At 44.8% G+C, this 27,567-nt stretch overlaps 1 protein-coding gene across 2 annotated transcripts; it reads left to right on the top strand.

Moving 5' to 3' along the window:
* Positions 1–14,163: 14,163 nt before the first annotated feature.
* On the top strand, positions 14,164–27,567 carry ETV7 (ETS variant transcription factor 7). Of its 2 annotated transcripts, XM_067531767.1 has the most exons (8): positions 14,164–14,223; positions 18,548–18,680; positions 19,571–19,735; positions 22,714–22,836; positions 23,479–23,694; positions 24,578–24,720; positions 24,875–24,975; positions 25,724–27,567. In XM_067531767.1, exons 1-8 carry the CDS (start codon positions 14,218–14,220, stop codon positions 25,839–25,841), a joined length of 1,005 nt encoding a protein of 334 aa, XP_067387868.1. In that variant the 5' UTR covers positions 14,164–14,217; the 3' UTR covers positions 25,842–27,567. The 2 variants fall into 2 exon arrangements, with proteins under 2 accessions (XP_067387868.1, XP_067387869.1); XM_067531768.1 differs by lacking the exon at positions 22,714–22,836.

Here is a 27,567-nt window from a genome sequence, read left to right as displayed (position 1 = left end):
GGAACCTGCCTGTGTGTGACAGAGGCCTGGTCTACACTAGCACTTATGTCGGCAAAACTTTTGTCGCTCAGGAGTATGAAAAAACACCCCCTGAGTGACATACATTTTGCCAGTGTAAGCACTTGTGTGGACAGCGCTATGTTGGCAGGAGATGCAAGCTGGTCTCTGGATGAACAATGGATATGCTAAGGAGCGCACCTGAGCTGGAAAATAATTTTGATCAAATTTATGCTTCAACTATTGTGTGTTACTGGAGTGGTAAACTGTAACCCAGAATGTCTACAAGCTATGAAGCTCAGGACAGGATGTGTTGAAGAAATGAGGCTGTCTGGGGATGGTGGCAATCAGTGCTGGTCTTGGGGAAGCTGGTCCATGAGGTCCCTGTTCTGTGAAGGGGTAACAGACAGCGTGTGTCCAGGGAGCGTGCCACAGAAGCCAAAAAAAGAAACAAGTGCTGGAGCCTACCCAGCCCAAGGAAAGCTCAAGGACACATAGGTCTTGTATGGTGGGATCCAAACACAGCAGCTTGTTGAGCATGCCTCACGGGGAGCTTAACTAGGCCTGCAACAGTCCTACTAGTGTCTGATTTTGCACCTTGCACTATTCAACCTGTTACTCTTGCAATAAACAGCCAACTAACCTTTACAAAGCACTCTCTGTTAGAGTGGGATATGTCCGTATCAAATTATTAAGTCTATGTTGTATTAGGTATGGAAATGTTAGACCTCTGACCACAAGTTCATCTAACAGCATTTAAGCCTTCACCTTCTTCCCCTAAATAAGAGAACTGAGGGATACTTTCCAGAAAAACACAAACAAAAATGTTAAAAAGGAAGATGAATAAAAACAATTTCACTAACCTAAATGCTGTGTGTGTCACACCTTTATTTCTTTTCCACAACCTACTTTCTTTCTCTTCCAAGGTCTCCCTCTATCTTTGCTTTCATGACAAATTAACACACATAAATAGTGTTGGAAAGATTAGATTTATCATAAATGTCAATTTCACCATATCAACAAACCAATGAAAAAATATTTTCAGTGATAAAAATCTAAATTTACTGATAAGCAAAGTTATAAAAAACCAACCTGTTGCTTGAGGACATATTAGATTTTAATTCAAGGCCAAAATTTGGACATATATTGTTAATATTTTGTGCTTTAACAGTTATATAAAGCTTTAACTTTTTGAATCTCAACAACGACTCTCATTAAATAATTATTTTCTGATATCCCCAATCATCTGACCCTCCCTATAATTTCCTGTAACTGTGAATATTTAAATAGATAAAAATTAAAAAATGCTTAAAAACAAAGTTATAAAAAAATAAAAATTTAATTCTGCCAAGCCTACAGGTACATAATCATTCTTCTCTTGCTGTATACTTTCTTCTCTTTTTCTTTTTCAAAGCTTGCCAATTCCTCCACACATCTTACACTTTTTACCTCTCCTTTGACCTTTCTCTTTCAAACCAATGCAAAAGATAACTCATTTGACCCAAATTTCAGATCTCCGTTTTGCCCTAATTCATTCCAAAGCCCAAAAGAGAGCCACAAATGATCCTAAAACAAAAAACAGCCTTGATAAAACACAGAGAGACTAATGAAGATAAAATTGGACATTAAATGGCAAAATATCCATTCATTTTGAGCTTTTATTTGTAAATTAGGATAGTCCATTTAAACTGAAACATGTCACTCCTATCTGGCAAGGAGGAGCTCAGAGACCACACTAATGGGCACATTATAAATTTAATCAGATTAGACAGACAACAACTGACTTTACAAGTACATGCTGAAGTTTTATTTGGACGAAAGCAACAAAATAGGAACAGATTTCCAAGTGAAATAAATTATTGGTAGCAGAGGAGTAGCAAAATCCAAGCAAGCCAGTTCTGGAGTTGGTTATATCTGCCACCTTGTGTTTATTATAGGAACACTTAAATTTTATTTATTAGGTTTTGCTTTGTAATAAGCTGTTTTGCAATTGTGAAATAAAGCGTTAAGCAGAAACAGGAAGTTCCAGAACATGTTCAGTGTGTAAGCTATTTACTTTAAAAAATCACAGAAGTCTATTTTGACAAAGTTCTGTTAATGGGAGGTGTTATAATACTACTTCCTGCAAAGATGTGAAGAGAATGATGTTGACACTCTCAGCTAGAGTAAAAAGCTGCTGTTGGATCATTTATTCCAACCCATTCGGTGTCACTGCAGAAAAGCATTCATAGAGAATGACAGGGATTCCATTGAAACATGTCTACGCTTGTTTCTATTACTTCCACATATTCCCTTGGCAGCTTATTCCACTGTCAAATTAATATGGGTTGTGTAAAATGTTAGTTGGATTTATCTTGGACAAATTTAGCTCTCTTAATCCCCACAGCCAAAAACAAAACAACACTCTTGTATCTTGAGATGTACACTGATAAGCGATATTCACATGCAAACTGCAGAGGCAGCCTTGGCACTTTATACCACAGATTAATTGATCCCACTCACTCCACTTATTCCCCTTATGCCTAATTCTGTGCTGATTCCACCCCGTGTAATCCCATTGACTTCAGTGGGGTCTAAATCAGTCCAAACTTAACTCTCTATTCTATTTCACACATCCACAAAGCTCCCATGCAACAATATTTTTAATTATGGGATATGTGGCCTGCACCCCCAGTCTCCCCTTGTCTCCTGATTGGTCCTATGGCTTCTCTCCTTGCATTTTCCCAAATGCAGCTTGATGGCAATACAACTAACTCGGAGAGGACACCTCTGTCCCTGTCTTTTGACCGAGACTTAGGTTATGTCTATGCTACAAAGTTTACAGTAGCACAGCTGCGCTGCTATAGGGCTGCTAGTGAAGAGGCTCTAAGCCGATGGGAGAGCACTCTCCTGTTGATTTAATTACTCCAGGCTCTGTAAGCGGTGGTAGCTATGTTGGCAGGAGATCTCCTGCCGACATAGCGCTGTCTACAGTGGTGCTTAAATGGCATAATTTATGTCCCTCCGGGGGTGTGTGTGGCTTATTCAGACCCCTGAGTTATAAGTTATACTGATGTAAAGTATAGTGTAGATGTGGTCTGGGAGATGGGTGTAGATTCCAGAAACTCTTCGCCCTTTAGCATCTCTCCTTAGAGGTTACAGGATTCTCTTCTCTTTGGGAATATTTGCCTGAGATTACCCACCCAACAGTGCTCTTAATAAATACAAGATTTATTAAAAACAGAGAGAAACTGGGATTAAAAACAAAAAAAGCAAATTTGCTTAACATCTACATTTACACCTCTCAAAAGCTAAACTAGTTTAGGGCTTATCTACACAGGGTAATTGATTCCAACAGCTACTGCAGAATAAACTATTCCACAACCGATAGTCAGGAACAGTTCTGCAATGGAGATACTCCAAAGAAGATTAAACTAAATTGGAAAAAGGCACTCTTACTCCAGAATAGCTGTTGCAGAATAGTTTATTCCACAATAGCTATTAGGTCAATTACCCTGTGTAGACAAGTCCTTAGTTATAGAGGTGGAAAAATAAAAAAAGTAGATACCTTACACCTCTTGAAAAGAGTCCTTTTTCTGGTCTGACTGGCAGCTTCTTATGCTGTCCAGATACCAACTCTTGCTTACTGCACCAAGGACCTGTTTATCAACTCCCAAGATTCCTCACTAGAATTTACCTTGACTTGGGATTTGTCTACGCTTAAAATGCTACATGGCACAGCTGCAGCTGTGCCGCTATTGCACTTCAGCATAGACACTAGCTATACTGACAGGAGGGGTTCTCCCATCGGATAGGTAATCCACCATGGCGAGAGGTGGTAGAAGAATTCTTCCGTCAACCTAGCACCCTCTACACTGGAGGTTAGGTCGGCATAACTACATCTCTCAGAGGTGTGGATTTTTTGGGTTTTGGTCAGTGTTCTTCAGGGAGTCGAGGAGCATCCAGTACCCAACTCTTCTTGCTCAGTCTTCTCCTCCTGGCAACAGTCTCACAGTTCGCTAAAAAGTGAGTGTCTTTTTAAAAGCAGTTTTTAACACTAGATCTCCTTCAGCCTTCCCATTGGGGGTTTTCCATTCTGCTCACCTCGCACAATGTTGGCATAGATGGTCATTACAGTGGATATGAGTCATCAGTCTTTGATGGCAGCCTCCATTGCTAGAGCAAAGCTATTCAATTGCTGGTGGTTCCTAATGTCCCTGTTATTCATGATCAGACAGCTAGATATCAGTGCCTTCCCAGAGCACAAGAGGGATAACGCAATCTAACATTAGCAATATACAGTGCAGTATATGATCAAGGTTGACTCAAGATGGAAGTTAACGTACAATATGGTTTTTCACAAAATCAGACAGGGTATATTAACATAACCCCTCAATCTTATTTTGCATGTGTGTGGCACCTAGCAAAATGGGACCCTAATCTTGGTTGATGCCTCCAGTCATCAGCGTAATGCAAACAATAAAATATTGCCACCTACTTGGACTTTGACACTACAGTTACATTATGATGTTTACAGTTTGTGCAACAATGGTGTTGAGGCTTAGTTAATTTTCATAGAGCACTGTAAGATCCTAGAATGAAATTTACTATGAAATGCAAAGTATTATTTAAACTTCTATTTGTTAATTTTTTCTGCACATGGGTCTTCAGGCTCACTGAGTGGAATTCAACTCCCACTGGCTTTAAATGGGTATTAGGCAGTGTGAAAAAAGGGATGGTAGTAGGGAAATACTAATAAAATGTGACAGACATTTTGGGTGGTTCGGGTCATATGATAAACAAATCCTAGCATACCCCCAAACTCTCTGAGCTAGTAGAATATAAACCAACACCCCAATTAAAAACACCAAAACCATAAGTTGTTGCTTTTGATGAGCTATAGCAGACTGCATCCAACCAACAAAAATATTACATTATAACAACACAATCACAAAGTAACAACAGATATAAAAGCTGGTGGTAGTGAAGCCCTTTTCTCAGACACTTATAAGCAAGGCAAGACTGAATATGCCAAAGGGAAGTAGTATCAGACATGGCAAGAAACCCAGGTAGTAAGTTATTTACAAAAAATCAGATGAAATAAAACTGCTTCTCAATCCTTTTCCCTAAATATACTTGGAAGCCAAAGGGTGGGAGGTATTGCAATGCATAAATCAGTAAAGGGCACAGTCCTTGGAGCATGAAACAAAGTACAGAGTTATCTCCATTCTCTTAGGCTCTATCTACACTACAAATTTAGCAATTCGGAGCATCACTTTTCAAGTGATTTCCGCCAACATGATGGATTAGGCATACAGTTAAACAGTTTGAGACCGTTATCCCTTGCTCCCCTCCTCAGGGACTAGTTTCAAACAGATTCAAAAAAGAATTCCACAGTTATATATCACCCACATTGTCCAACATAACTGTGTCTGCTAAGACCAGTTTCTCAACACGGCTGAATTTGTAGCACAGACAGGGATCTGAGCCCTTTTGACTCCGAAGCGGACAAATCCCTGTGCTCTCGTGGAGTCCCACTGACGTCAATAGGGCTCCACAAAGGTGCCGGCACTAGCCTGCACAGAACACTTCACAAGATAAGAAGCCTTACAAAAAAATCTATGCTATGACTTCCCATATATAAAGATAACAGTATTTTAAACCTCAACCCAAGCAAAAATACTTCAGAACTATTAACATGGGGCAGGGTTGGAAGAAAATGAAAACATATTTTTCAAAGATAATTTTAATACACAAAACCATGGGCTGTGTATCCACAAAGCTACACCAGTTTAGCAAAGCCAGTGCACACCCCTGCATTGATTCTTATGTTTGTTTAAACACATCCTATTTCAGTTCAGCTTTAACTTGTTCCTAATTGATGTAAGATACATTGAAATAAACCTGAGTGATTTGTTGCAAAATAATAATGAAATCAGCGATAAAGGCACTTTAAAACCAGTATAGAGCCTTTCAATCAGGTCAGGCTGGGCCTGCTACTGAAATGAGAATAGATGGTGCTACTTGTCAAACTCACAGTCTTTCACCCTCCTGGGCAAAGGGAGCAACCCCTGACAGAAAAGCCCCACTACCTTGTGGGTGAATTCAGGAGAATGTAAAGGTTATGACAGTAAACTCAGACAGAAAATCTGGAGTGGAAATCCTAAAGTGGTCAGGTACTAACATTTTAGTATCTTTCCAGCCACTCCTGCAGCGAATCAGGTACCAGATGTATTGGTCCTTCCTCTCCTCTGGATGCTGGGAGGGGACCCCTAACGCATGGGCGACTCAGGACTGCCATATTATCTGCCCAGGTGTGTGTCCTGGAGAGGTACTCCAGCTTCGCCTTGAGCATTGACACAGCATGGGGGGCAGCAGTCACCGGTTTTAAGCCCTTATTTGACTGGCATAGAGTTGAGCACCAGGGGCTGTCTCTGATGGTGGGAGAGATCCTTGTATCTCACTGGACAACTACCGCTCACCATAAAACTGGGCAGTGCCCAGACAGGAGGGTGTTGTCCCGCCACAGTCTGCCTGCTTCAATGGGTGCTTGGAGCTTAGAATTTTATAACTTGACAAGTGGACTGAAATCAACGCACCAGGCTAACTAAGAGAAAGAAAACATCCTTAAAGATAGGGTGACGGAACGTTCACACCATGACAACTGGATTATCTGAGGCCCTTCAACAAATCAATGATGCACATAAAACTGCCGTAATCAATGACGAGTTGAAACGACTCAATGTGGATATCGCCTCCCTCCTAAAAACAGAACTAGCATCGATTGGATCTCTTAGGGAAAATGACTACATTGTTTTTGGCAGGAGAAAAGCATTGAAGAAACATGAGAGCACGGAGTGGAATTTGCCATAAAGAACTCACTTCTGTGGATGATTGAGCCACCTACAATGGATCAGAGAGAAATTTGGTCCTACACTTGTTCACATCTGAGGACCCAGTCAATCTCATGATAGAGCATACACAAACACTCATTTTCTGACATCAAGGACCAATTTTACGACTAGTTGAATACTACCATCAGCTGGATTTTGAAACAAAGATGTTTTCCAGCTAGGGGACTTCAACACAAGGATGAGAGCTGATCATGATGCATGGATCAACTGTCTTGGTCAATATGGAACTGGTCAGATGCATGGAAATGGTCAGAGACTGCTAGAATTTTGTTCCTACCACGACCTCTGTGTAACAAAATCATCCTTCCAGACAAAGCTGCAACACAAAGTGTCTTGGAAACATCCTAGATCTGCCACTGGCATCAACTGGATCTTATCATTACAAGACATACCAACTTTAATAGTGTCCTTATTACTCCCAGTTATCAAAATGCTGATTGTGACACAGACCATGTTTTGGTATGCAGCAAGGTCAGACTTAAACCAAAGAAAATACACACATCTAAAGCAAAAGGACGTCCTCGTATTAACATCAGTACCATAAGGGACCAAGAAAAGTCACAGCAGTTCAAGAACATATTACAACAAGCCCTTGACTCCAGTGATTGTGCCATAAGTGCCCAGCTGAAGAGGGAGCAACTGAAAAACATAATCTATGACACAGCTCTGTCAGTTTTGGGGAAGAAGGAAAACAAGACTAATGACTGGTTTGACGCATATTCTAGTGAGATGAGACCAGTCATCAAGGCCAAACGTACAGCCTGAATCAATTATAAAAAAGAGACCCAAATGAAAAAACCTTACAAGCATTGAGAGCAGCAAGAACCAAGGTACAACAAACTGCTCGATGTTGCGCCAGTGACTATTTGTTGCACCTATTTGAAAGCATCCAAGTAACAGCCGATACAGGCAACATCAGAAATATGTCTGATGGGATCAAGAAATCCTTGGGTCCGACTTCACAGAAAACAACCCCACTGAAATCAACAATGGGGGAAACAATCAATGACCGTACCAAGCAGATGGATTACTGGGTAGATCCCTATTCTGAGCTTTACACTCATGAAAATATTGTTACAGAAGCAGCCATCAATGCCATTTAAAGCCTACTTGTGATGAAACAACTTGATGATGAATCAACTGTCGAGGAGCTTAGCCTTGCTATAGATGGGCTCCCCAAGGGAAATAGCCCCAGAAAAGATTGCATACCGTCAGAGGTCATAAAATGTGGAAAACCTATCCGGTACTGCAAAACCTTTATGAGTTGCTCTATCTGTGCCGGAAAGAAGGCAAAGTACCACAAGAAATGAGAGATACCAACAACTTCACTCTTGATAAAAACAAGGGCATTTCCCTTCTTAGCATCATGCAAAAAGCCTTTGGCGTGAATAGACTTCAGATTCTGGCAGACAGAATTTATCCTGAATCACAGTGTGGCTTCAGAGCTGAAACATCAACATGATTTTCTCACTGAGACAACTACAAAAGAAAGCAGAGAACAAAAAAAAGCCCCTTTACATAACCTTTATCGATCCCACAAAGGCTTTTGACCTTGTCAGTAGAAGCAGACTATTTGCGCTTCTAGAAAAGATTGAATGCAGAGCCCAAAGTGTCGAAACACTATCTTTAAATATGACAAATGCAACAGAGATTGTCGCTCTTGAGTGGGTCTCTTCAGCCAGTCGCGGCTGCCATAAAACCAACTGAGAAATTTTTTACCTCTCCCTGGTGCATACCCATGATCTCTCGAGACCAAAGGATGCCTACTAACTAATACTGATAAAAGTGCATTCACACTAGGTTGCACTGAATAATTATTACTCTTGTAAAGGATCACACCCCTAACCAAAATAGTTACACTGGTACAGAAATTGCATGTAACCAGGTCTCAATGGGTTTAAAAATCACACTTATAGTTAAACCACTACAACTCTGCTTGTAGACAGTAAATCTAAATGTACACACTGACTAATCAACTGCCTTGCACCTTGTGTCGTCATTTACAACTGTGCCAAGTCAGAGTAAAACACTATCACCAGTGCAAGTACAGAATTGTGATACTGTACCATTTTGCACCCCTTGCAAAAGTGTAAATGATACACAGTGTGCAAAAGGGGGGAATCCGGTCCTACATTTTGTTCCTGATTTATAGTGAAAACATACATGGGATGGTTGATCACAGTAGCATTCGTTGTCCTGACTTTGGGATCACCACAATAAACAAGTCACATACCTACCCTGGGAGAGGAGTGGACATGTAACCATCCACAAGCTGAGACATTTTGGGGGACTGGGGGTTGTTAATTAAGCAGGAGTGGACTAGCATTACCAGGAAAGGAGTATGGAGAGGAGCGGTTCATTGAGAAGGATGCTCACAGTAGGCCCGCCCCCGAAACAGGGGTCAAGAAGCAGGTACCCATATGGGCCCCACTCAGGGGAGATCCTATGCACTTCAGAGACTCCCCCGTCACCTACACAGCGAGGAGGGAGCTCCAGTCTGCAGCACCCCCTGAGAACCTCCCCTCAGAGCGGGTGGGGGCCGCCCCAACCCCTAGCACCTCCTGAGAGTGAGGGGGCCGCCCCAACCCCTAGCACCCCCCCAGAAGTGGGGGGACAGCCCCAGCCCCCCCGGAAGTAGGGGGGGTCAGCCGCAGCCCCGAGCACCCCCGGAAGTGGGGGGGGTCAGCCGCAGCCCCGAGCACCCTCTAAGACCCCCCGAGTGGGGGCGGGGGCAGGGGCAGCCCCCCTCACAGTCCGCCACCCGTTAACCCCCCCCCCACTCCCACTCTTTTACCTCCTCCCTACCACAAACTGCAGCAGGCCGCTCCCGTCTGGACAGTCGCCGGCGCCGGAGAAGGGCGTGGTCGCCGCCCCAAACCACGCCCCTTTCTCAAGCTGATTGGCCCAGTGGCTTCACAGCGATAGCCAATCGGGTCCGAGAAAGAAGAGGGCAGCGGGGGGGGCCGGGCCGGGCCGGGCTTTCCCGGTGGCAGCCGGGGGTAAGTCACCGCAGCGGGGCAGTGACTCGCTCTCGCGTGGGAGGGCTGCCTGGTACCCCACGGGGGAGATGAGGGGCTGTCCCTGGCAGTGGCACCCAAGGGGCGGAGAATGATGCAGGGATCATCCTGGCCCCCACGGGGCAGGAGGGGACGGGGGATAATCCTGGCACCCACTGGGGAGGGGCATGGGCAAGGGGTGCTATCTCCAGCATCCAAGCGGCGTGGGGGGGAATGGCCTTGTCTCACCCCGAGGAAGGATTATTCCTTGGGGCAGGTTTGGTGCCGTTGATCCCTGTTCACTATACCGTTGTAGGTGCCTCAGGCAGGATTACGTTGCAGGCAGGCAGCATCAGTTGATTACCTGCCACAGTCTCTGGTTTAAATGGTGCTCAGCCACCCGGGCCCCCTCCCCTTCTTCCTCAGCTAGGTCTTCCCTCCAGGAGCGGCAGCCACCAGGAGCTGGGCCAGACGCTAGGCCTTCCGCTAGCTCCCAGGGGGGTGGGCATTGAGCACAGCACTGGCAGAAACTTGAGGCAGCCTGTGGAGGCAGAGGAGGCTGTTGAACAGGTAGAGAAGGGGGGGATAGGCCTGGGTGGAGTGTACACAAGTATTGTCTGCATTAAACTGCAAATTCCTTTGAGCAGGGACCCTCTAGTTCTAGTCATGCTTGTGGAGCACCCCGTCTTCATTTAACACTGCTCTGTCACTGCTCCATGGATATACTGCAGCAGGACCAGGTCTCTACCATTTTCCTTCTCCTTAAAACCAGGCCTGCAGTCCACCCCTGTGGCAGTGTTCCTACTAAAGTCACGCTGTTGCAGGACGGCCCCCCTCCTGTTTTCTATTTAGAGTGAGGATGTGATAATTCTCGCAGCTGCATTCCCAGCATCTTGCTGGATACCTTGGCATGTGCATTTTCACGTGATCGACACCTCGGAGACTCCCAAGAGGTTAGAGACGGGAGAGCTTATGTTATTTTGTTGAGACTTACAAAGTTTCACACAGTTTTGCATTAGTTCCAAGCTACATTTGCAGTGGGATGTGTGCAACAAAGATCCTTTTGCTTAAGCTGCACTGAGCTATTGGCCACTGACCTCAAGTGATGTGGCTGGATGGATCACACAACCTCTGTAACCATTTTGATTATTCACAACATTCCTTTGGTGGGAAAGATGCACATTAATGAGCCTGACCCTGCAGATGCTTAAGCGTCTTAATTTCTCACCTAAAACCCTCTTGAATTCAGTGAGACTAGACACATGAGTAAAGTTACTTACACAAATGTTTACAGCATTGGGCCTTTATTTAACAATATTTACAGAATTTGCTTTTTAATTACTTACTTTCAACCATGTTATACCATTCCTGAAAAATCAATAGCAGATACAATATGCAGTATATAGAATTCCTTGTCAATCATTTGTCAAGAGTTTTGAATGCTGAGTGCACAAATATTTACTCCCCCCCCAAAAAATTTTTGCCACCTAAAAGTTAGGCTCTTAATTCTATGTTTACACATCCAAAGAAAAGTGACCTACTTGTTAAAGGTGCAGAGCATCTTCCCCTCCCCTGGGCTTCACTGTGATTTGCAGGTGCTCAGCAAATCTGAAAATCAGGCCACTTTATTTAAATACCTAGCTATGGAGTTGGGGGTCTACCATTGGCACCCAGCTTTGAAAATGTTTGTTATGAATATTAATTTGAACCTTTTTGAATTGTTGTATATCCAGGAAGCTCCTGTCTGGGTTGTTTCAAGAAACTTCCAGGTTAGGTGATAATATATTCTGAGCAGCTGCTACTTTGATATTTAAAGCTGTGATCACACTAAAGCAGTGAAGAGAACGCTGTATTGCATTGCACCTGCTGCACTAACAAACATGTTCATGATTCAAAGCTGAATGTTTGAGATGATGTTTTACAGCATGCAGGTTCTATCGCCTAAACCCGCCAGCATGTTGCACAGTCAATGCTAATTTCTCAAAGGAGCTCAAGTCAGGAAGTGTAAACATATTTGAAATTGCCTTCGTGTGGCATTCCTTCATGGGTGGTAACAATTCATTAACTTGAATCTACATAGGAGAATCCCTGAGGGAATGAAGGTGGCAGAACAAACATTAATGTTTCATATGATTATTTAAAAAAGTCTGTGAATCATCATTTGTGTTCTTTGGTCTGTGCCATGATACGTTATGGTTGTTTCTATGATTAAAGAGCTCAGGATTAAAGTATAGAAAAATTTCTAACCACATTTTAATTGAGCTTATGTTTATTCAGATACAGAAAATAAATGTTTAACATTTGCAATTAGTGTTTCATGCTGATTTTGTTAAGTGAGTCAAATGAAATCTTGCCCCTGAATGTGGTTCATGGGCATCACTCCCCAGTGTCTCGCTGAAACCCCATGTTAGTCATAGCTGGTAAAAGGGTCGGTGATTATTGAAGCAACTCAGAACAGCATTTATATATCATCTTTGGGCCCAGGCTTTAAGAAGTTGTCCATAAGGTGGTGCAGTGCCCTGAGGGGGAGTTGTTGGCAAGAGGAAGATTGGCTGGCAAGGAGCTGACTGCTCCCCGCTGCCTTAGTTTCAGGAATGTAACGGGGATTAGATCCACCAAAATCTCACTGTCCCCTACAACTCCACGATCTCCCCTTTCCCTGGGCCCTCAAGGAGAAGTTGAGCTCATTTAGGAGACACAAGGAAATCAGAATCTGCTGTTGTGGCAACCACGTAAAGAGAGGTTCTCACTGCTAGCTGGCTAACTGTCACAAAGGGAAAGAGGAATCAACATGTAGAGACTAGATTTACACAGGACTGTCTCAAACTGGGGCAGTGTAAATAAAGGGAGATGCTGTACACAGTGTTTATTGAATGTTAGAAAAACATTGTAAGATATTCTGCCCACCCACCCAGACTTTGTTAGTTACTGAGCTGTATAATACAGCTATTTACAACTTCACACTAGCTACAATTAGAAAGCAGATCCTTCTAATTTTAGTTGAGCAAGATCTGAGTTTTCCCTGCTGGTGGCATGATGTTGTGATAAGCCCCTTGCACTTGAATAAAAGGGAGAATCTCCATTAGCCCCTGGGACACAGCAGTGACGGACACACACTAACCCAGTGGTTCTTAACCTTTCCAAACTACTGTACCCCTGAAGCCTGAGTCCCACCCCCACGGGGCTGAGGCATGTAACTTAGTTTCATGGCGCCCCTGTGGCTCCAGGCAATTGCCTTTCTTGCCACCCCCAATACCAGCTCTGCACTTGCGAGCCCTCTAAAACCCCAGGTTAAGAAACACTGCACTAACCAGTTATTTCTTATTTGTATTATCTTGACACCTAAGAGCTGCTGGTAGGGTCCAGGACCCCAATTGCTAAGTGCTGTCCAAACAGCAGAGACAGTTATTTAACTACCCCTTTGTAAATTACAGCTAGTCCTCAAGGAGCTAGGATTCACAGCCCTTCAAATCTCACACTGAAGTAACCAATCGGGACTACCTAGAATTTCCCAGCACTCCCTATGCTGCACACCAGGGACATAGGGAACTTCACAGAACTAGAATTCCCTGCTGCTATTTAAAAAAAGAAACACAGCCTGCAAGCCGCTACCGTTTTAGCTAAAGGGGACTCCTGGTTGTTAGCAGTAGAGGCGCTATGACACACGCTGGAACGCTGCTGATTTCATCCTGCAGGGGGCAGCGACACACCAGCTAGCTCGCTGCCCTAGGAAAAGGCACGCTTCGCAGTAAGCGATCGGAAGGATGTTCGGGTGCAGACCGAGAGGCAGGGCTGGCTCCTGGTACGATTAAGGCAGCTAGTCAGTCTGCCGGGCAGGTGTCTGTCCTGGTGCTAGACACATTTACAACCCATTTACGGACGGGATCGGAGGTGCGAGGGGGGCGGTCACCCCCACTGCCCCCCCGCCCAAACCCTCCAGCCGCGAATCCCGGGAACCCCACGATCAGCTGGTGCCCGGCCGCCCGCCGCCCACCCCCAGCCGCGCCCCCAGCTCTGTGCGGGTCGGGCGGGGCCCGGCTGGGAGCACGGCGGGCGGCCTGGGGAGGGGGACGTGGCGGTGGCCCCGGGGCTGCACGCCTGCTCCTCTCAGATCCGCTTCGTTTCGTTTTCGTTTCCCGGAAGGATAATACCAGCGACCGCAGAGTCTGCGCGGCCGGTGGGGGGACCAGGCAGCACGGGGCGGAGGGAAGGGATCGGCGCCCTCCCTGGCCAAGTGGGGCGGGGGCGGAGGGGAGGAAACCTGCTTTGGAGCAGCGGGAGCGGAGGGCCCCCCAGGGCCGGAGCTGCACCTTCCCCACCTCCCACCTGGAATGAAGGTAAGAGCTCATTGCTGCGACCGCCCTTCGCCTCCCATTCCGCACTCACCCCTCGGTGCAGCCTTCCTGCCCGGCTTCCTTCCCAGCCCGGCCCGAGACCCCCCAGCTCTCAGCCCCCCAACAATCTTCCCCCTCTTTTCAAACACTTGCCCGCAGCCACCTTCCTCCTACACCCACACCGCCCCTATAGGTATGACCCCCCCACCCAGTACAGCTCTCCCCTTCCCACCCCTGCCCCCTCAAATCCCCAAACACTCCTAGCCCCCACTCTGCCCCCCACCCATACCCCAGCAAGATTGTGGGTGTGTCAGATCTTTCCTTGAAACAGTCTGATCCTCCCTGCTCTGTGTCAACATAAGCCTGTTATTAACAAACACTGGAATTCCCCTTCCTTCCTTAGGGTCACTTCATAAGGGGAAGCAGGCAAAGCAGCTAGATCATGCTTCACTATTATATATAAAACCAAGAACTAGCATTTTGCAAAGACAATTAAAAAACCTGACATCCCTGCCCACAGTTTTACAGATTTACCTGTAAGAGGTCACCTTAACTTAGAGCTGGAGGAATACTCCATGATTTAGGTTTTATTTCTAAGTAAGTTTTATGACGTTTTAGTTGCCAGCAAGCCTCCGTAGACCCTCCAAAGAGAACCCATTAGAACTAAGGAAAAAAAATAACCAAAGAGCCTGAGACTCAAACACTGAGGAGAAAATAAATGGAACAAAATTAAGGCTGTTTTTCTTCTCCCCCAAGAACACCTGTGAACTAGCAGAATATCTACCTTTTAAAAAAAAGGTAAATTTAGCTGCAATATAGTTGAGCTGATGGGAGAAAAATATAAAGCCAGAAAGCATTTTTCTAGAAGAGAAAAATAGTTTCCCCTGCTAACCTCTTTCACTTTTATTTTTCCTGTAGCCTGTTACTTAAAATGAATCTGAAACATACCTCATGTTGCTATAAAGGAAGTTAAGAATTCATGCTGGATTGTCTCCTAGTAATTAATACATTTTCTGAGCTTTTAAGAAAAGCGTATTTTAATTATAATAAATGATACTACTGCTAATAAAGCTAACCACCTGTTGAAAGAAGTGAAGAGTAGTTTGGGAAAGATCCAGTAGTTAAGCCATTTTTGGAAGGCTTTCTTCGGATACAATTAACATTAGACATTAAAGACATCTGTCCACAGAAGACTTACAGAATGATTGAGTATTATGAAAGTAGGAAAAGCCAAATATTGTGTGTATCCTTCTGCAGTTATAAATTGCTGCTCCTATGCAATGATGTGTCTACCTTGGGATATTAGGAAGACATTGAGACCAGGAGAGATGACCTGGTGCATGTAGATTAGAATATTCATATTGCCAATGGCCCTTCTTATCAATGCTCCACTCAATCAGGCTGAGACCAGGTTCTCATCTAACACATGGGCTCAACCAGAGTGACATACTGATCTTCAGAAGAACTGCATGTGGTTGAGGATCCTTGCTTTAGAGACCCTGTGAATGTTCCTTAGGAGCTTGGAAAGGCTAGAAAAAAGTGCATAGCCAAATTTTAAGAAGTGACTAGTGCTTTTGTGTGCCTTGATTTGTGGCTGCCCAATTTGGTAGTTTTTGCATCCAATTTTCAGAGGTGCTGAGCACCCACAACTCCAAATGAAGCCAATAGAAGCTGGAAGGGTGCAGCACCTCCAACAATCAGACCCAAGCTGGGCTCCCACAAACTGAGTTGCCCAGAATCAGTGTCTGCTTTAGAAAATTTGGCTAATCTTTTTGCAGGATGGGTTGTAAAGATCCCAGGGAGTGAAATCTTTTCCAGTGTAAAAGTCAGCTCAGCAATTGGTTAGAACCACATTACTGTGATTCGGGAGGGGGGGAAGGAGGAGGGAAGATTACTTCCTTGAACATTTCACAATGTAAACGGGATCTGATACCAATCTGATTCTTGCTCACATGGAATCAGAGATGTAGGGCTGGAGGGGCGGGACCAAGAATATCTAACTCATCCCATGACAAGTGCTTGATTTCACAACCTCCCTTGAAGTCTATTTCAGTGCTTAACTATCCTTATAGTTAGAAAGGATTTCCTAATATCTAACCTAACCTTGCTTCAGATTAAGACCATTATTCCTTGTCCTACCTTCAATGGACATGGAGAACAATTGATCACTGGCTTCTTAGCAGGTCTTCACATATTTGAAGATTGTTATCAGGTCCCCCCTTACTTTTCCTCAAGATTAAACATGCCCAGTTTTTTTTAAATCCTTCTCATAGGTGAAGTTTTCTAAACCTTTTATCATTTGTTGCTATCTCCAGGACTATCTCCAATTTGTCCACATCTTTCTTAAAGTGTGGCACTCTGAACTGGACCTAGTACTCGAGCTGAGATCTCACCAGTGCCAAATAGAACAGGAAAATTATCTCCCATGTCTTACAGACAACATTCCTGTTAATACACCCCAGAAGGATATTAGCCTTTCACAACTGCACTCCATTGACTTGCATTCAGTTTGTGATTCACTGTAACCCCAGATCCTTTTCAGCCTCGCCTGTTACTCCCCATTTAGTAGTTGTGCATTTGATTTTTCCCTCTTAAGTGTAGCACTTTGCATTTGTTTTATTGAATTTCATCTCAATTTCAGACCCGTTCTTCAGTTTGGAGAACTCAAGGTTCTTTGAATTCTGATCCTGTCCTCCAAAGTGCTAGCAACCCCTCCCAGCCTGCTGTCATCTGCAAGTTTTATAAACACACACCACTCCATTATCCAAGTCATTAATTAAAATATTGATTAATACTGGACCCAGGACAGACCCCTGTGTTACCCTACTAGATATGTCCCTCCAGTTTGACAGCAGCCATTGATAACTACTCTGAGTATGGTCTTTCAACCAATTTTGTACCCACCTTAAAGAAATTTATCTAGATGACATTTCCCCTAGTTCGCTTCTGAAAATGTCATGTAACTGTCAAAAGCATTACTAAAAATCAAGATATCATGTCTACAGCTCCCCCCACACACCCACTGGACCAATAAAACATGCTCTCAATTAAAACTGAGTGACAGATATAGGGTTGGGATGATATTTCCTAAGAGTACATTGGCAGGGACCTTTCCCCTGCCTCCTCCTTCAGCACTAAACAAGGATTAGAATCCATAAGAATCAGGTGTGCATATCCCCATATGATCAATTCTCTGACTGCAGAGGGAACTCATACAGGCTGGATGGTCTGGGGGTTATGGTGTTAGCCTGGAACTGTGGAGATTAGGGTTTAATTGCAGGCTATCACAGCACCTCCTTCCCCAGTGGGACTTTGTGGGAGTTGGGGAACACACACAGTGCAGCTATCTATAGCATGGGAGTAGCCCCGCCTAACAGGGTGTTGGAAGGATGAATCCATTAAAGAGTGTGAGGATGCTTGAAAACTATGGCAATTGGGGCCATATAAGTGCATAGGATGGGAACTACCATTTATGTTGAAATCATTGATGAGGGGCATTAGTTGTATTCCCTCTATCTAGCTAGTTATAGTATTGTCCTCAGCACGTCATCCTGAGCATCACAGTCATTAACAGAATTAATCTTCAGACAACCCTGTGAGGTAGGGAAATATTAGCTCTTTTTTTGAAATACAATGTAGATTAAGTGACTTGCCTAAAAATCACTCCGGCTGCCCGTAGCTGAGCTAGGAATTGAACTCAGGCCTGCACCCTATTCACTAGGCCATCCTTCCTAGATCTAGGCATTATATATATTTAAGCTTCTTTCATCCCGTCTACAAACAAAGGATCACTTCTTCCATCTCTGGAGTTGAGCATGGTGTGTTTAAGATAGGAACTGAAGAAGAATTACAGAGCCGATGTTAAAGTTGAGGGAGAAGTTAGGGAGATGGAGCAATTGCCCAAGTGACTTTGGTCAGTACATCAGGGTTAAAAATCCTTCCCTACACTGGTCTTGCAGCAAAGGGGGGAAATCTGACCATCCCCACCAACACACAATTAGCACTTCTGCTTTAGGTCTTGGGTGTGAGATGGCACTTCCCAGAACACAGCTTCAGCATCATCACCCTGTTGGAGAACTGACTCAGAGGAGAGTACCCTCAGCTGAATCAGCACTAGTTCCTGCCCTGGATTGTCCCTGAGGGTGTCCCCTCCACCTCACCCAGGCGGAAGTTTGCTTAGCTTTTGAGGGGCGGTTACAAGAGGATACTTTCTTTAAACAGGATAGAGAGACTGCTTAAAACTCCCTACTTGTGCACAGCCGGAGGGTACTTACAGCTGGTGCAGTTCATTTTCAGTTGATGTGTTAACCTCTTTCCCCCCCCCCAGGGTGAAGTGACAGTCAATTCTTCTTCCAACCCTGTAACAGCAGCTTCCTTACCACCGCAATCACAGTCCAGATGTGTGGCACCACTGCAGCCAATCAGTGAAGGCGAAATTTTCAAGTTACCTGGCAGGCTCAGTGAGTAGATGCTGCCTTGTTTAATGATCTATAAATCAGCATTACTGAGGAGGTACTTTATGAAGCACTGAAAAAGCAACAGCCCACTATATAGGTCACTAGCAGTTTGTCTTCTGAATCTTCAGTACTATACTGAAGACCTCTATCACTGGAGCTAAAGTAGTAACTCCATTAACAAATAGCACTAGTAGGCAGTTATCCTCTAGTTGACCAGTCAGTACAAGGGAGCGAATACCACTTGCTTCTCACAGGGGTGTGAGGATGCAGTAATAGTTGTTAAGTGCTTTGAGAGAGGTTAGCACTAGTTCTACTCAGAGGCTGGGATTTTCAAACGGGCCTGAGAGAATTAAGCCATGTCTACACATGTAGCGCTAGAGCTGTACCGATAGCGCTGTGCCACTGCAGCCCATCTGGTGAAGATGCTCTATGCCGGGGTAGCCAAACCGTGGCTCGTGAGCTGCACGCAGCTCTTTTAAAGTGTGGCTTGTGGAGCCCCTTGTGCCTCTCCCCATTTTCTACCTACCAGACTGGGGTGGGGAGCTCAGATTCTGCCCTGTGGCAGGGTAGTGGGGCTAGACGATTCTGCCTAGCTGGGAGGGAGGTCTTGGGGGGACGGGGGTGTCAGCAAGCTTGGCTACCCCTGCTGTATGCTGACGGGCGAGCGCTCTCCTTTGTGATCAATAACCATCCCCGCAAGCAGCAAGAACTATGTCAGCAGGAGAGGTTCTCCCACTGACAATAAATCTGAGAACAAGACACCTGAGAAAGAAAATAGACAGCAACGAGCTTGATGTGTACTATTCAAGTGGCTCCTTTAGAATGGAAGTTTGATGCCGGACAAGACCAGTGTCCCTTCCTGCCCCTTTCTCATTGTTCTTGCTTGGTTTCAGGAATCCAGCCCTCGCTGTGGAGCAAGGATGACGTGGTCCACTGGTTAAGATGGGCAGAGAAAGAATATTCACTCCGGCACACGGATGAAAGCAAGTTTGAAATGAACGGAAGAGCCCTCTGCATCCTCACCAAGGAGGATTTCAGATACAGGGCTCCTAGCTCAGGTCAGAGGAAAAGGAGTAATTTTTTTAAAAATGACAGCTGAATGTGCTGTACCATCCAGTCCAAGGGACAGGACACAAAGTTGGGATTCTGGAGACCTGGCTTAGCTTCATCCCTTGGCCACTGACCTGATGCATGACCTAGGGGAAGTCATTTTCCTACCCACCTTTCGTCTGATTAGACTGTGAACCCTTCAGAGGAGAAAATCTCACAATGTCTGTACAGCACCTATCACCATGGCACACTGCTTTCATTTGGGGCCTCTTGGTAATGCAGAGAAGGATAGGAATAACAAAGCATCGACATCCTGCCCTGTCTTGTCTGGGTGCCCTGAGGAAAGAGGGGGTGGGGGAGAAATCATCCCTGCCCCTCCCTTCCTAACGCGTCTATCTAAACTGCAGCTAAACAGGATTACAGGAATCGTCACACTAGATTAGACCAGGAGTCCATATAGTCCAGTATCCTGCCCTTGGCAGCGTCCAGAGTGGGATGCTTCAGCAACAAGTGTAAGAACATGGCAATGGGGAATTATGGGATAATCTGTCTGTGGAGAAAGTTTCTTCTTGACGGTCTGTAGAGGTTATCATATGCCCTGAGGCATAGGAGTATGTATCCCTTACTATTGAATATATCTGGATAGTCTCATTCATATTCATGTCTGGTCCTGTTCTGACTCCTACCTCATGTTCTCTTACACTGTCAAGCTCTCCTGCTGTGGCTCAAGAGTGAGAGTACCAACCTCAGAGCCGACTGTTAAAACCAGGCCACAAACCCCAAACTGGCTGTGAATTGTATACTTCGATTTCACCAGCCAGTTAAGTGTAAACACCTCACCCTCATGTACTAGAACATTGTTAACATGGAATGACAGACAGTCCCCTTGGGTTCTCCCATCTGTCTTGCCACCCCAGTAGGCATACCTTTGTGACAGAGGGTTCCTTACACCAAGGATCACAGCATTATTTAGGTTAGCCCCAGAGGACCAGTCTCATACCCCAGGTCAGTTGCACTTTAGATCTCACTAAGGACAACGCTTGTAGCCAATCCTATAAACTATCTAAAGATTTGTAAGATAGGAAAAGGAAGCAAGAGAGTTATTTACAAGGTGCGCGCGCACACACACATCCACCCACCTCTATAATAAGCAAGCCCAATTTTAGGGCTAGCCCAGGATAAGCACTGGGGTTCTTTTGCTTATGCCTAGAAAACATTATGCCTAAGCTTATGTCTTCACTGTTGGCGGCAAATATACCACTGTCAGATCGACTGAGCGGTCAGTGAAGACCCGCTCAGTCGATCCACAAATCAACATATTAAGACCACCTTCTCAAGTGCTATAGCGCTGCATTGACGGGAACACGGTTCCCATCAGCGCAGTGAAGCAGAGAAGTCGGTGGGAGTTACGCAAGCTACGCAAAAAACTTGCGTAACTCTGGTAGACTGCCACCGAATCTCCGAGGTAAGCGAAGACAAGCCCTCAGAGGCCAAGCAGCATAGAGATCCCATTCCTCCTTGTTAAAGGTTTTTATTCCCTGCCTCCTTCTGCTCTGAGCTGCAAATATGTCAGCTGATGGGAGGAATTCATTTGCATGACTTATCTTCATGGGGTAGGGAGAGAGTGAACAACAGTCTTTTGTCCTCATGTTCCACTCTAGTTCTTCTGGTCTTGCTGGGCCTTCCTTTTTGGGCAGGACATTACACCTTCTGTTGGAGCCCAGCATGTCACACTAGTTAATGTCCCACTCCTGTCTGATTTACAGACCGATTTGCCATACAAATGCTTTAAATATATTACCTTACAATATGGGATCCAGATGTTGAGATTAGTGGATGCAGCAACTCAAACATTCTTAGCAAAACAGCGAAAGTCCTGCAGCACCTTCGACTAAAGCCAAAAGCTTATGCCCAGATAAATTTGTTAGTCTTTAAGGTGCCTCAGGACTCTTGCTGTTTTGCTAAAAACAGACTAACACGGCTACCCCTCTGGAACTCAAACGTTCTTATAATCCTAAAGCCTGTTTTAACAATACTAACACACAGGTGAGTCAGACTTAGTCCAGCTACGTATTTGTCAGTGTTTTAGGTGAGATTTGGGGACCTGGTCTGTCAGCACCACACATGGGCCATGGTTCCCCTACAATTTCAACTGGGTGTAAGTTTGTTTCCTATACTAAACTATAGTAGAAAGCACTGTTAAAGACAGCTGTTTTCCACCCCAGAGGTGGCCGCAGTTTGAGTGGTGGGTGAAATGACCCTTTATAATTTGGGTATTGGGTTGTAAAAAATTGAAGTCCTTTGGGATGCCAGGTGCTATGTAAGTGTAGGATACTCCTATCAAGAAATCAACAAGTGCAGAGAGAACAGATGCTGGGCTACTTGAATTCTGCTACTGAACATGGAAAAGCCTTCATAATTATTTACCTTATCGTAGCACCTAGAGGCTCACACCCATCAGAAACTAGTGCATTGTACCTGTACATAGTAAGAGACTGTCCTTGCCCCAAAGAGATTACAGTAATGATGTAAAATTACTAACAAAGGCAGAAGATGGGGAACTAAGGCAGAGAGCAAGTGACTTGTCCAAGGACACACAGTGAGTTTGTGGTAGATTGAGAATATGGGTGAAATTCTATGCCCTGTGTTACACAGGAGGTCAAACTAGATGGGCTAACAATCCCTTCTGGCCTTAAATCTATGCATTTATGAAGTCTGTGCCTTATCTACAAGACAAATCCTTTTCAATGGGCATGCTTTCTTTCACAAGAGTCCCTTAAACCATGATGGACGGGGTAGCAGCTAGGCACGTGGCTAGAGACCACATTACATTGGGGGGGGGGAGGGGGGAGGAAGGGGAGCTTTTGTCAGCTTTCCAGGTAGGTTTCCCTGCCTAGGTAACCCCCTGCCCAGGCAGGCTGTTGTGATCAATACATTTCAGACCATGCTAATCCAGAGAGACACAATTTCTTTCCTGTCCTCACAGGTGATGTTCTGTACGAGTTACTTCAGTACATTAAAACCCAGAGAAGAGCCCTGGTGTGCAGCCCTTTATTTAACTCACCCTTCACAGAGGCAAAACACATGCAGATCCAGAGCCCGCCAGAAGGTACAGTGCTTCTTTGGGAGCATTTGGTCAGTGTGCCTGGTGGTGGGGTTAGTCAAGAAACAAACCTAAGATCTCTCACTTGCACTTTTACATTTCTGTCTGAGGGAGGCAAGGCCGAGTGGTCTGAGCACAGGGGTGGGGGGCAGGGAGTCCTCGGTTTTAATTCCAGACTACATCCTTCAGCAAGTCACTTAGGGTGACTGTTTCAGCCATGACCTCAGGTTTTGGAAGCCCAGCCCTTAGGGGTCTTAACTGATATTTTCCCTTAGCCTGATCTGACACTGAGGAAGCAGGGAAGCTAGGAAGGGAACGTGAAGATTCACCATCTACCTTTCTCCTGGCCAGTAGCTCCCTAACCCGCCTCAGTGCCCTTTCACTTCCCTGCTGCTTCCTTCCACAACAGTTCCCCTCTCCTAGGATATCCCCCCCAATAGGTTCCATTCTCCACTTGCATGCACTGAAGTCTATGGAGTGACAGGAGAACTGAGTTCATCATCCACTTGGAGCAGACACAGGGCATGGACTTTGCCCCGTAAATCCATCCTAGCCAGTCTGTGCTCTGTATCATACTGGTAAAATTGTTTTCATGGGGTCTTACTGGAAATACTGTAACAAACAAGGATGCATCGGGTTTCCTTGCAGGTGTGAACGGCAGGTTAGACATTTCCTCAGTTGCTCTCCCTTTGTCGTCAACAAGCGATCGGAGCCATGCACAACAAGCCAGGTCTCCCAACAAGGCTTCCTATAGAATGGAGCCACTTAACCTCTCCCATCACAGCTCGGACATCAACTACAGGGCAGAGATCTTCTGTTCTTTTCCCACTACACCACCAGCCCCAGTTGATGGTAAAATTGCAGGTGAGTATTCATTTTTAAAGTCTCATGCCTGTGTCTGACATGTCAAATGGGCCCTCGGGCATTGAAAGCAGTGCTGCCTGAAAAATAAAACTCTGGGGGTGTAAGTATATAGTTTCTGCCCAGCAAGGGGCACCCAAGAGAGGTTTCACTGGGAAACCTATGTCTGTGCTTCCAGAACTCAGTGGTGAGTCTGATGCACCTTTGTCTATCTTTGAATATCCGCAAAACATGACTTGGTGTCTAATGGGAGCAGCCAAATTAGCCTCAGGTCATCCTTGCAGCTCCTATCACCTCCAATCTACAATTAGAAATGGGTCCTATTAAGGGTCCTTGCCCAAACATCTTCAGTAAAAGAACCTTTATGTTAGACTAAAGAAGCCAAGAACGAACAAAAGAAAGAGCTCTTGGAGAAAGCCCAGTGTGTAGCTCATCTGCATCATACTGCCCTACTCAGAGCAGAATGGACACACACACACACCAGAGTTGAACCCGGGACCTCTGGTTCTAAGAACTGGAGTGTTTACAGCCTGAGTTAAAAAGCCCAGCTCTGTTAGCTAAGTTAGCAGGTTAATCATCCTCACTATGTGACCCAGCCACTCTAGAAGGGGACAGAGTGCTGCACAGTGTGTGAGGGTTAGACAGTCTTCCTGACTGGGGAAGCTTGTCCCACACTTCAGAGGTCCAGAGAAATTAATCTGTGCCTCAGTTTCCCCATCTGCAAGATGTGGATATGATATCAGTGCTTTACCAAGGAGGTAGGTATCTACTAATTAAAAGGGCTAGAAGAGACAGGGTTTTATTAATACCTGTCTTCTGACAGCATGTGTCCACACAATCTACAGACAAACTTAAAACTGAATGTTTTCTTCTGTGTTATGTGCAGACTGCAGGTTACTCTGGGATTATGTCTATCAGCTCCTCTCTGACAGCCGGTACGAGCCATACATCAAATGGGAAGATAAAGAAGCCAAGATTTTCCGGGTTGTTGACCCCAATGGACTTGCCAGGCTCTGGGGAAACCATAAGGTAAGTTTGGGGGAGATTAGGTTGGTCATTCCTTAACTGTTGAATACCAGGTCTTACCTGTCCTGTCCTGTCCAAGGGGAAGTACCTTGCCTCCTTTGAGAGCCTGATCCTAGGAGGTGTTTTGCGCTGAAAACGATGTCTTTTATTCTTACAGAACCGCGTGAATATGACTTATGAGAAGATGTCGAGAGCTTTAAGGCATTACTACAAACTCAACATTATCAAAAAGGAACCGGGACAGAAGCTGTTATTTAGGTGACATAAGTGACCCTTGAAAAGGAGAGGTTACTAGGCAACTCGCTCAGCTGCTTTAATCTGTTCTGTATATCGAGTGCTGCTTCATCCCATTAGGTCTGAAGCCTCCTCAGAAATTTAGAGCCAAATTCTGATCTCAGTTCCATGTATGCATATCCAGAGTAATTGCATGGGAGTAAATGGAGTTACAGCAGTGTAAATCTAGAGCAACCCAGATCAGAACCTGGCCCAAAGCCCAACTTCCACCCTTCTGCGTGTACATTTCCCACTAAAGCTGTACAATGTGTTTGAGAGCAGAAGTTGGCCTCTGGGTTAAGTTAAACATAGGGGGGTAGTTTTGATTTTGCAAAGCCTCAGTCGTGAGGTTTTTGGTTCTGCAAAGCCAAAATCTAGGTCCTGTTTTTCCAAAAACAGATGTCTAAGAGCTTGGATAAGAGGTTCTGATTTTGATTCCTATACTAGTCTCATGGGCCCAATCTTGCATGGCACTGTGCTCCCTCAGCTCCTGCTGAAGAGAGGACAGCCGTGAGCACCTTGCAGAATCAGGCACCACAAAAAGATGCCCAGCGTCTTCTGAGGAAGGCATGTAGCCACTGTCTCCTAGGGCCTGATCTAAAGCCCCCGAAGTCAATGCAAAGACTCCCATTGACATCAGGGGAGTTTGTATCAGGCTCCCCTTGAGCCCAGTGGGAATTTTGGCTGCTCCCCCATCTAGCGATGCTAAATTCCAAGTTTTTTTTTATTCCAGATTTTTGAAAACTCATGGGGAGATACTACATGACAAATCGAGTAAACTAGAGCAGCTGGAGAGCGAAGAGCAGGAAGGACTGGATTTTAAGGAGGACACGCTAGAGGTCTCACCCTAGGACGTCTACAGCATTGTGTCAGCATCGTGGGAACATGTTATGCCATACTTAAGCTTCGATTCCACTGTGAAGAAGTCAGGGGGCCTTGCGCTCTCAGACGTGAGACTGGCTTTTTCTTACTGGGCTGCATTTAAGGGCTTCAATACATATTCTAGTCAAAGACTATGCCTGTCAGTGGGACATTAGCAGCAAGGGTCATGCATAGAAACCAGTCCCAGTTCTGTGTAACCCAAGTCTGTGGGCTGGCTTTTTGCTTGATTTATTTCCCTCAGGTTTGTGTGTTTTGGTGTATTTTTAAGTGATCAAATTTGGTACATTAAGGACCTGGCTCATTCTTTGAGTTTCAAAACTGCTAGTTTTCTGCTTGACCCTCAATCAATTAACCCTTTGTTAATAGAGATGGTTTTCAGCATATGCTTTAGTGTTTGCCTGAATCAGGGTCTTGATTTGGGCACAGACTGGCATGCATGTCTAACTAAGCTTGTGATAGTCCCATTGACTTCACTAGAACTACTCATGCTTAAGGTTAGATGCGAGTATCTTGCTGAATGAGGGATCGAGTGAAGATATTTGTGTAGTTATAAACTGAAGGGGCTCTAAGATGCCTATTTAATTAATTTCACTATATTACTACATTTATGATTGATTATCAGACCATGAAGTAATGTGACAAACAATACTGGAATTAATAATGATAGGAACACTTGAGAATTAGATACACCCTGTGCAACTAACTGGACTAACAGAAGACAAGTCCCTGCACTTCACAAGACAAGATTAGTAGGTCAGATCTTCAGCTGGTATAAATCAGCATTTCTCTACTGAAGTCAACAGAGCTATGTTTATTTATACCAGCAGAAGTGCTGGCCCAATTGAATGCTTTCCCCTTGGTATTTGAATACTGAAGCAAAATTCTCAGTGAGCAGAAATTTACCTGACAGTAGCAGAAATAGACCTCATCCTCCCTTCTAAGGAGAGACTTACCCCATGCAGAAAACCACCACTCCTAAGTTGGACTGAGTCTATTTTGAGGCCTTAAAGGTGGATAAAACCAATCCTGGCTGTCTCCACTGATGTAAATTGAGTGTAACTGTACTGAAATCTGAAGTTTCACTGATGTAAGAGAAGAATCAGGCTCAATAACTGCAGGAGAATTCAGAGCTGCATGTTGCAAAAGTTGAGGTGTATTTTGAACTGGGGTTTTGATCAGGCACTTTACAGAGGTGGGCCAGCCAAGAATTTTGGATCTGGATCAGAGCTCCCTCCAAGTTTTGGAGGGCTGGGATCTGAGGTTTTGGTTCGTTGCTGCTTTCTTAAAAATAATGGGCCAGATCCTCAATTGCTTGCGCTATGTTGGTTTACACTAGCTGATCATTTGGCCCAAAATGTTTTTATACAGTGACAGCAGGAGAGTTGCTCTCATGTTAGATGTCTATGCAAAGAGTTCAAACGTTACCCTGCAGATGCTGCAACTCTGCATTAGGGCATACGCCTCTGGAAGTGAAACTGACTGATTTCAATGTGCAAGATGAGTGAAATGCAGAACCTAAACAAACAGCAGAAGCCAATTTAGGTTTTATGAATTCATTCCTTTTTAATTCTCAGGTGTTATTAACAGAGGTAAGGATGTGTGTGTCTGGTTTTTAAGGTGGCTTTTAATCTGACAATATTCATTTGTATTTTTAGATTTTTTTTCTTGTTTAGGTAATAAACACCAGTGATTCTG

Source organism: Emydura macquarii, unplaced genomic scaffold (assembly GCF_026122565.2).
Source record: "Emydura macquarii macquarii isolate MOO-44397 ecotype Brisbane River unplaced genomic scaffold, CSIRO-AGI_Emac_v2 contig_3220, whole genome shotgun sequence".
NCBI classification, from domain to species: Eukaryota; Metazoa; Chordata; order Testudines; family Chelidae; genus Emydura; species Emydura macquarii.
The sequence above is the reverse complement of the archived record's forward strand: the minus strand, read 5'-3'. Positions and strand labels throughout refer to the sequence as shown.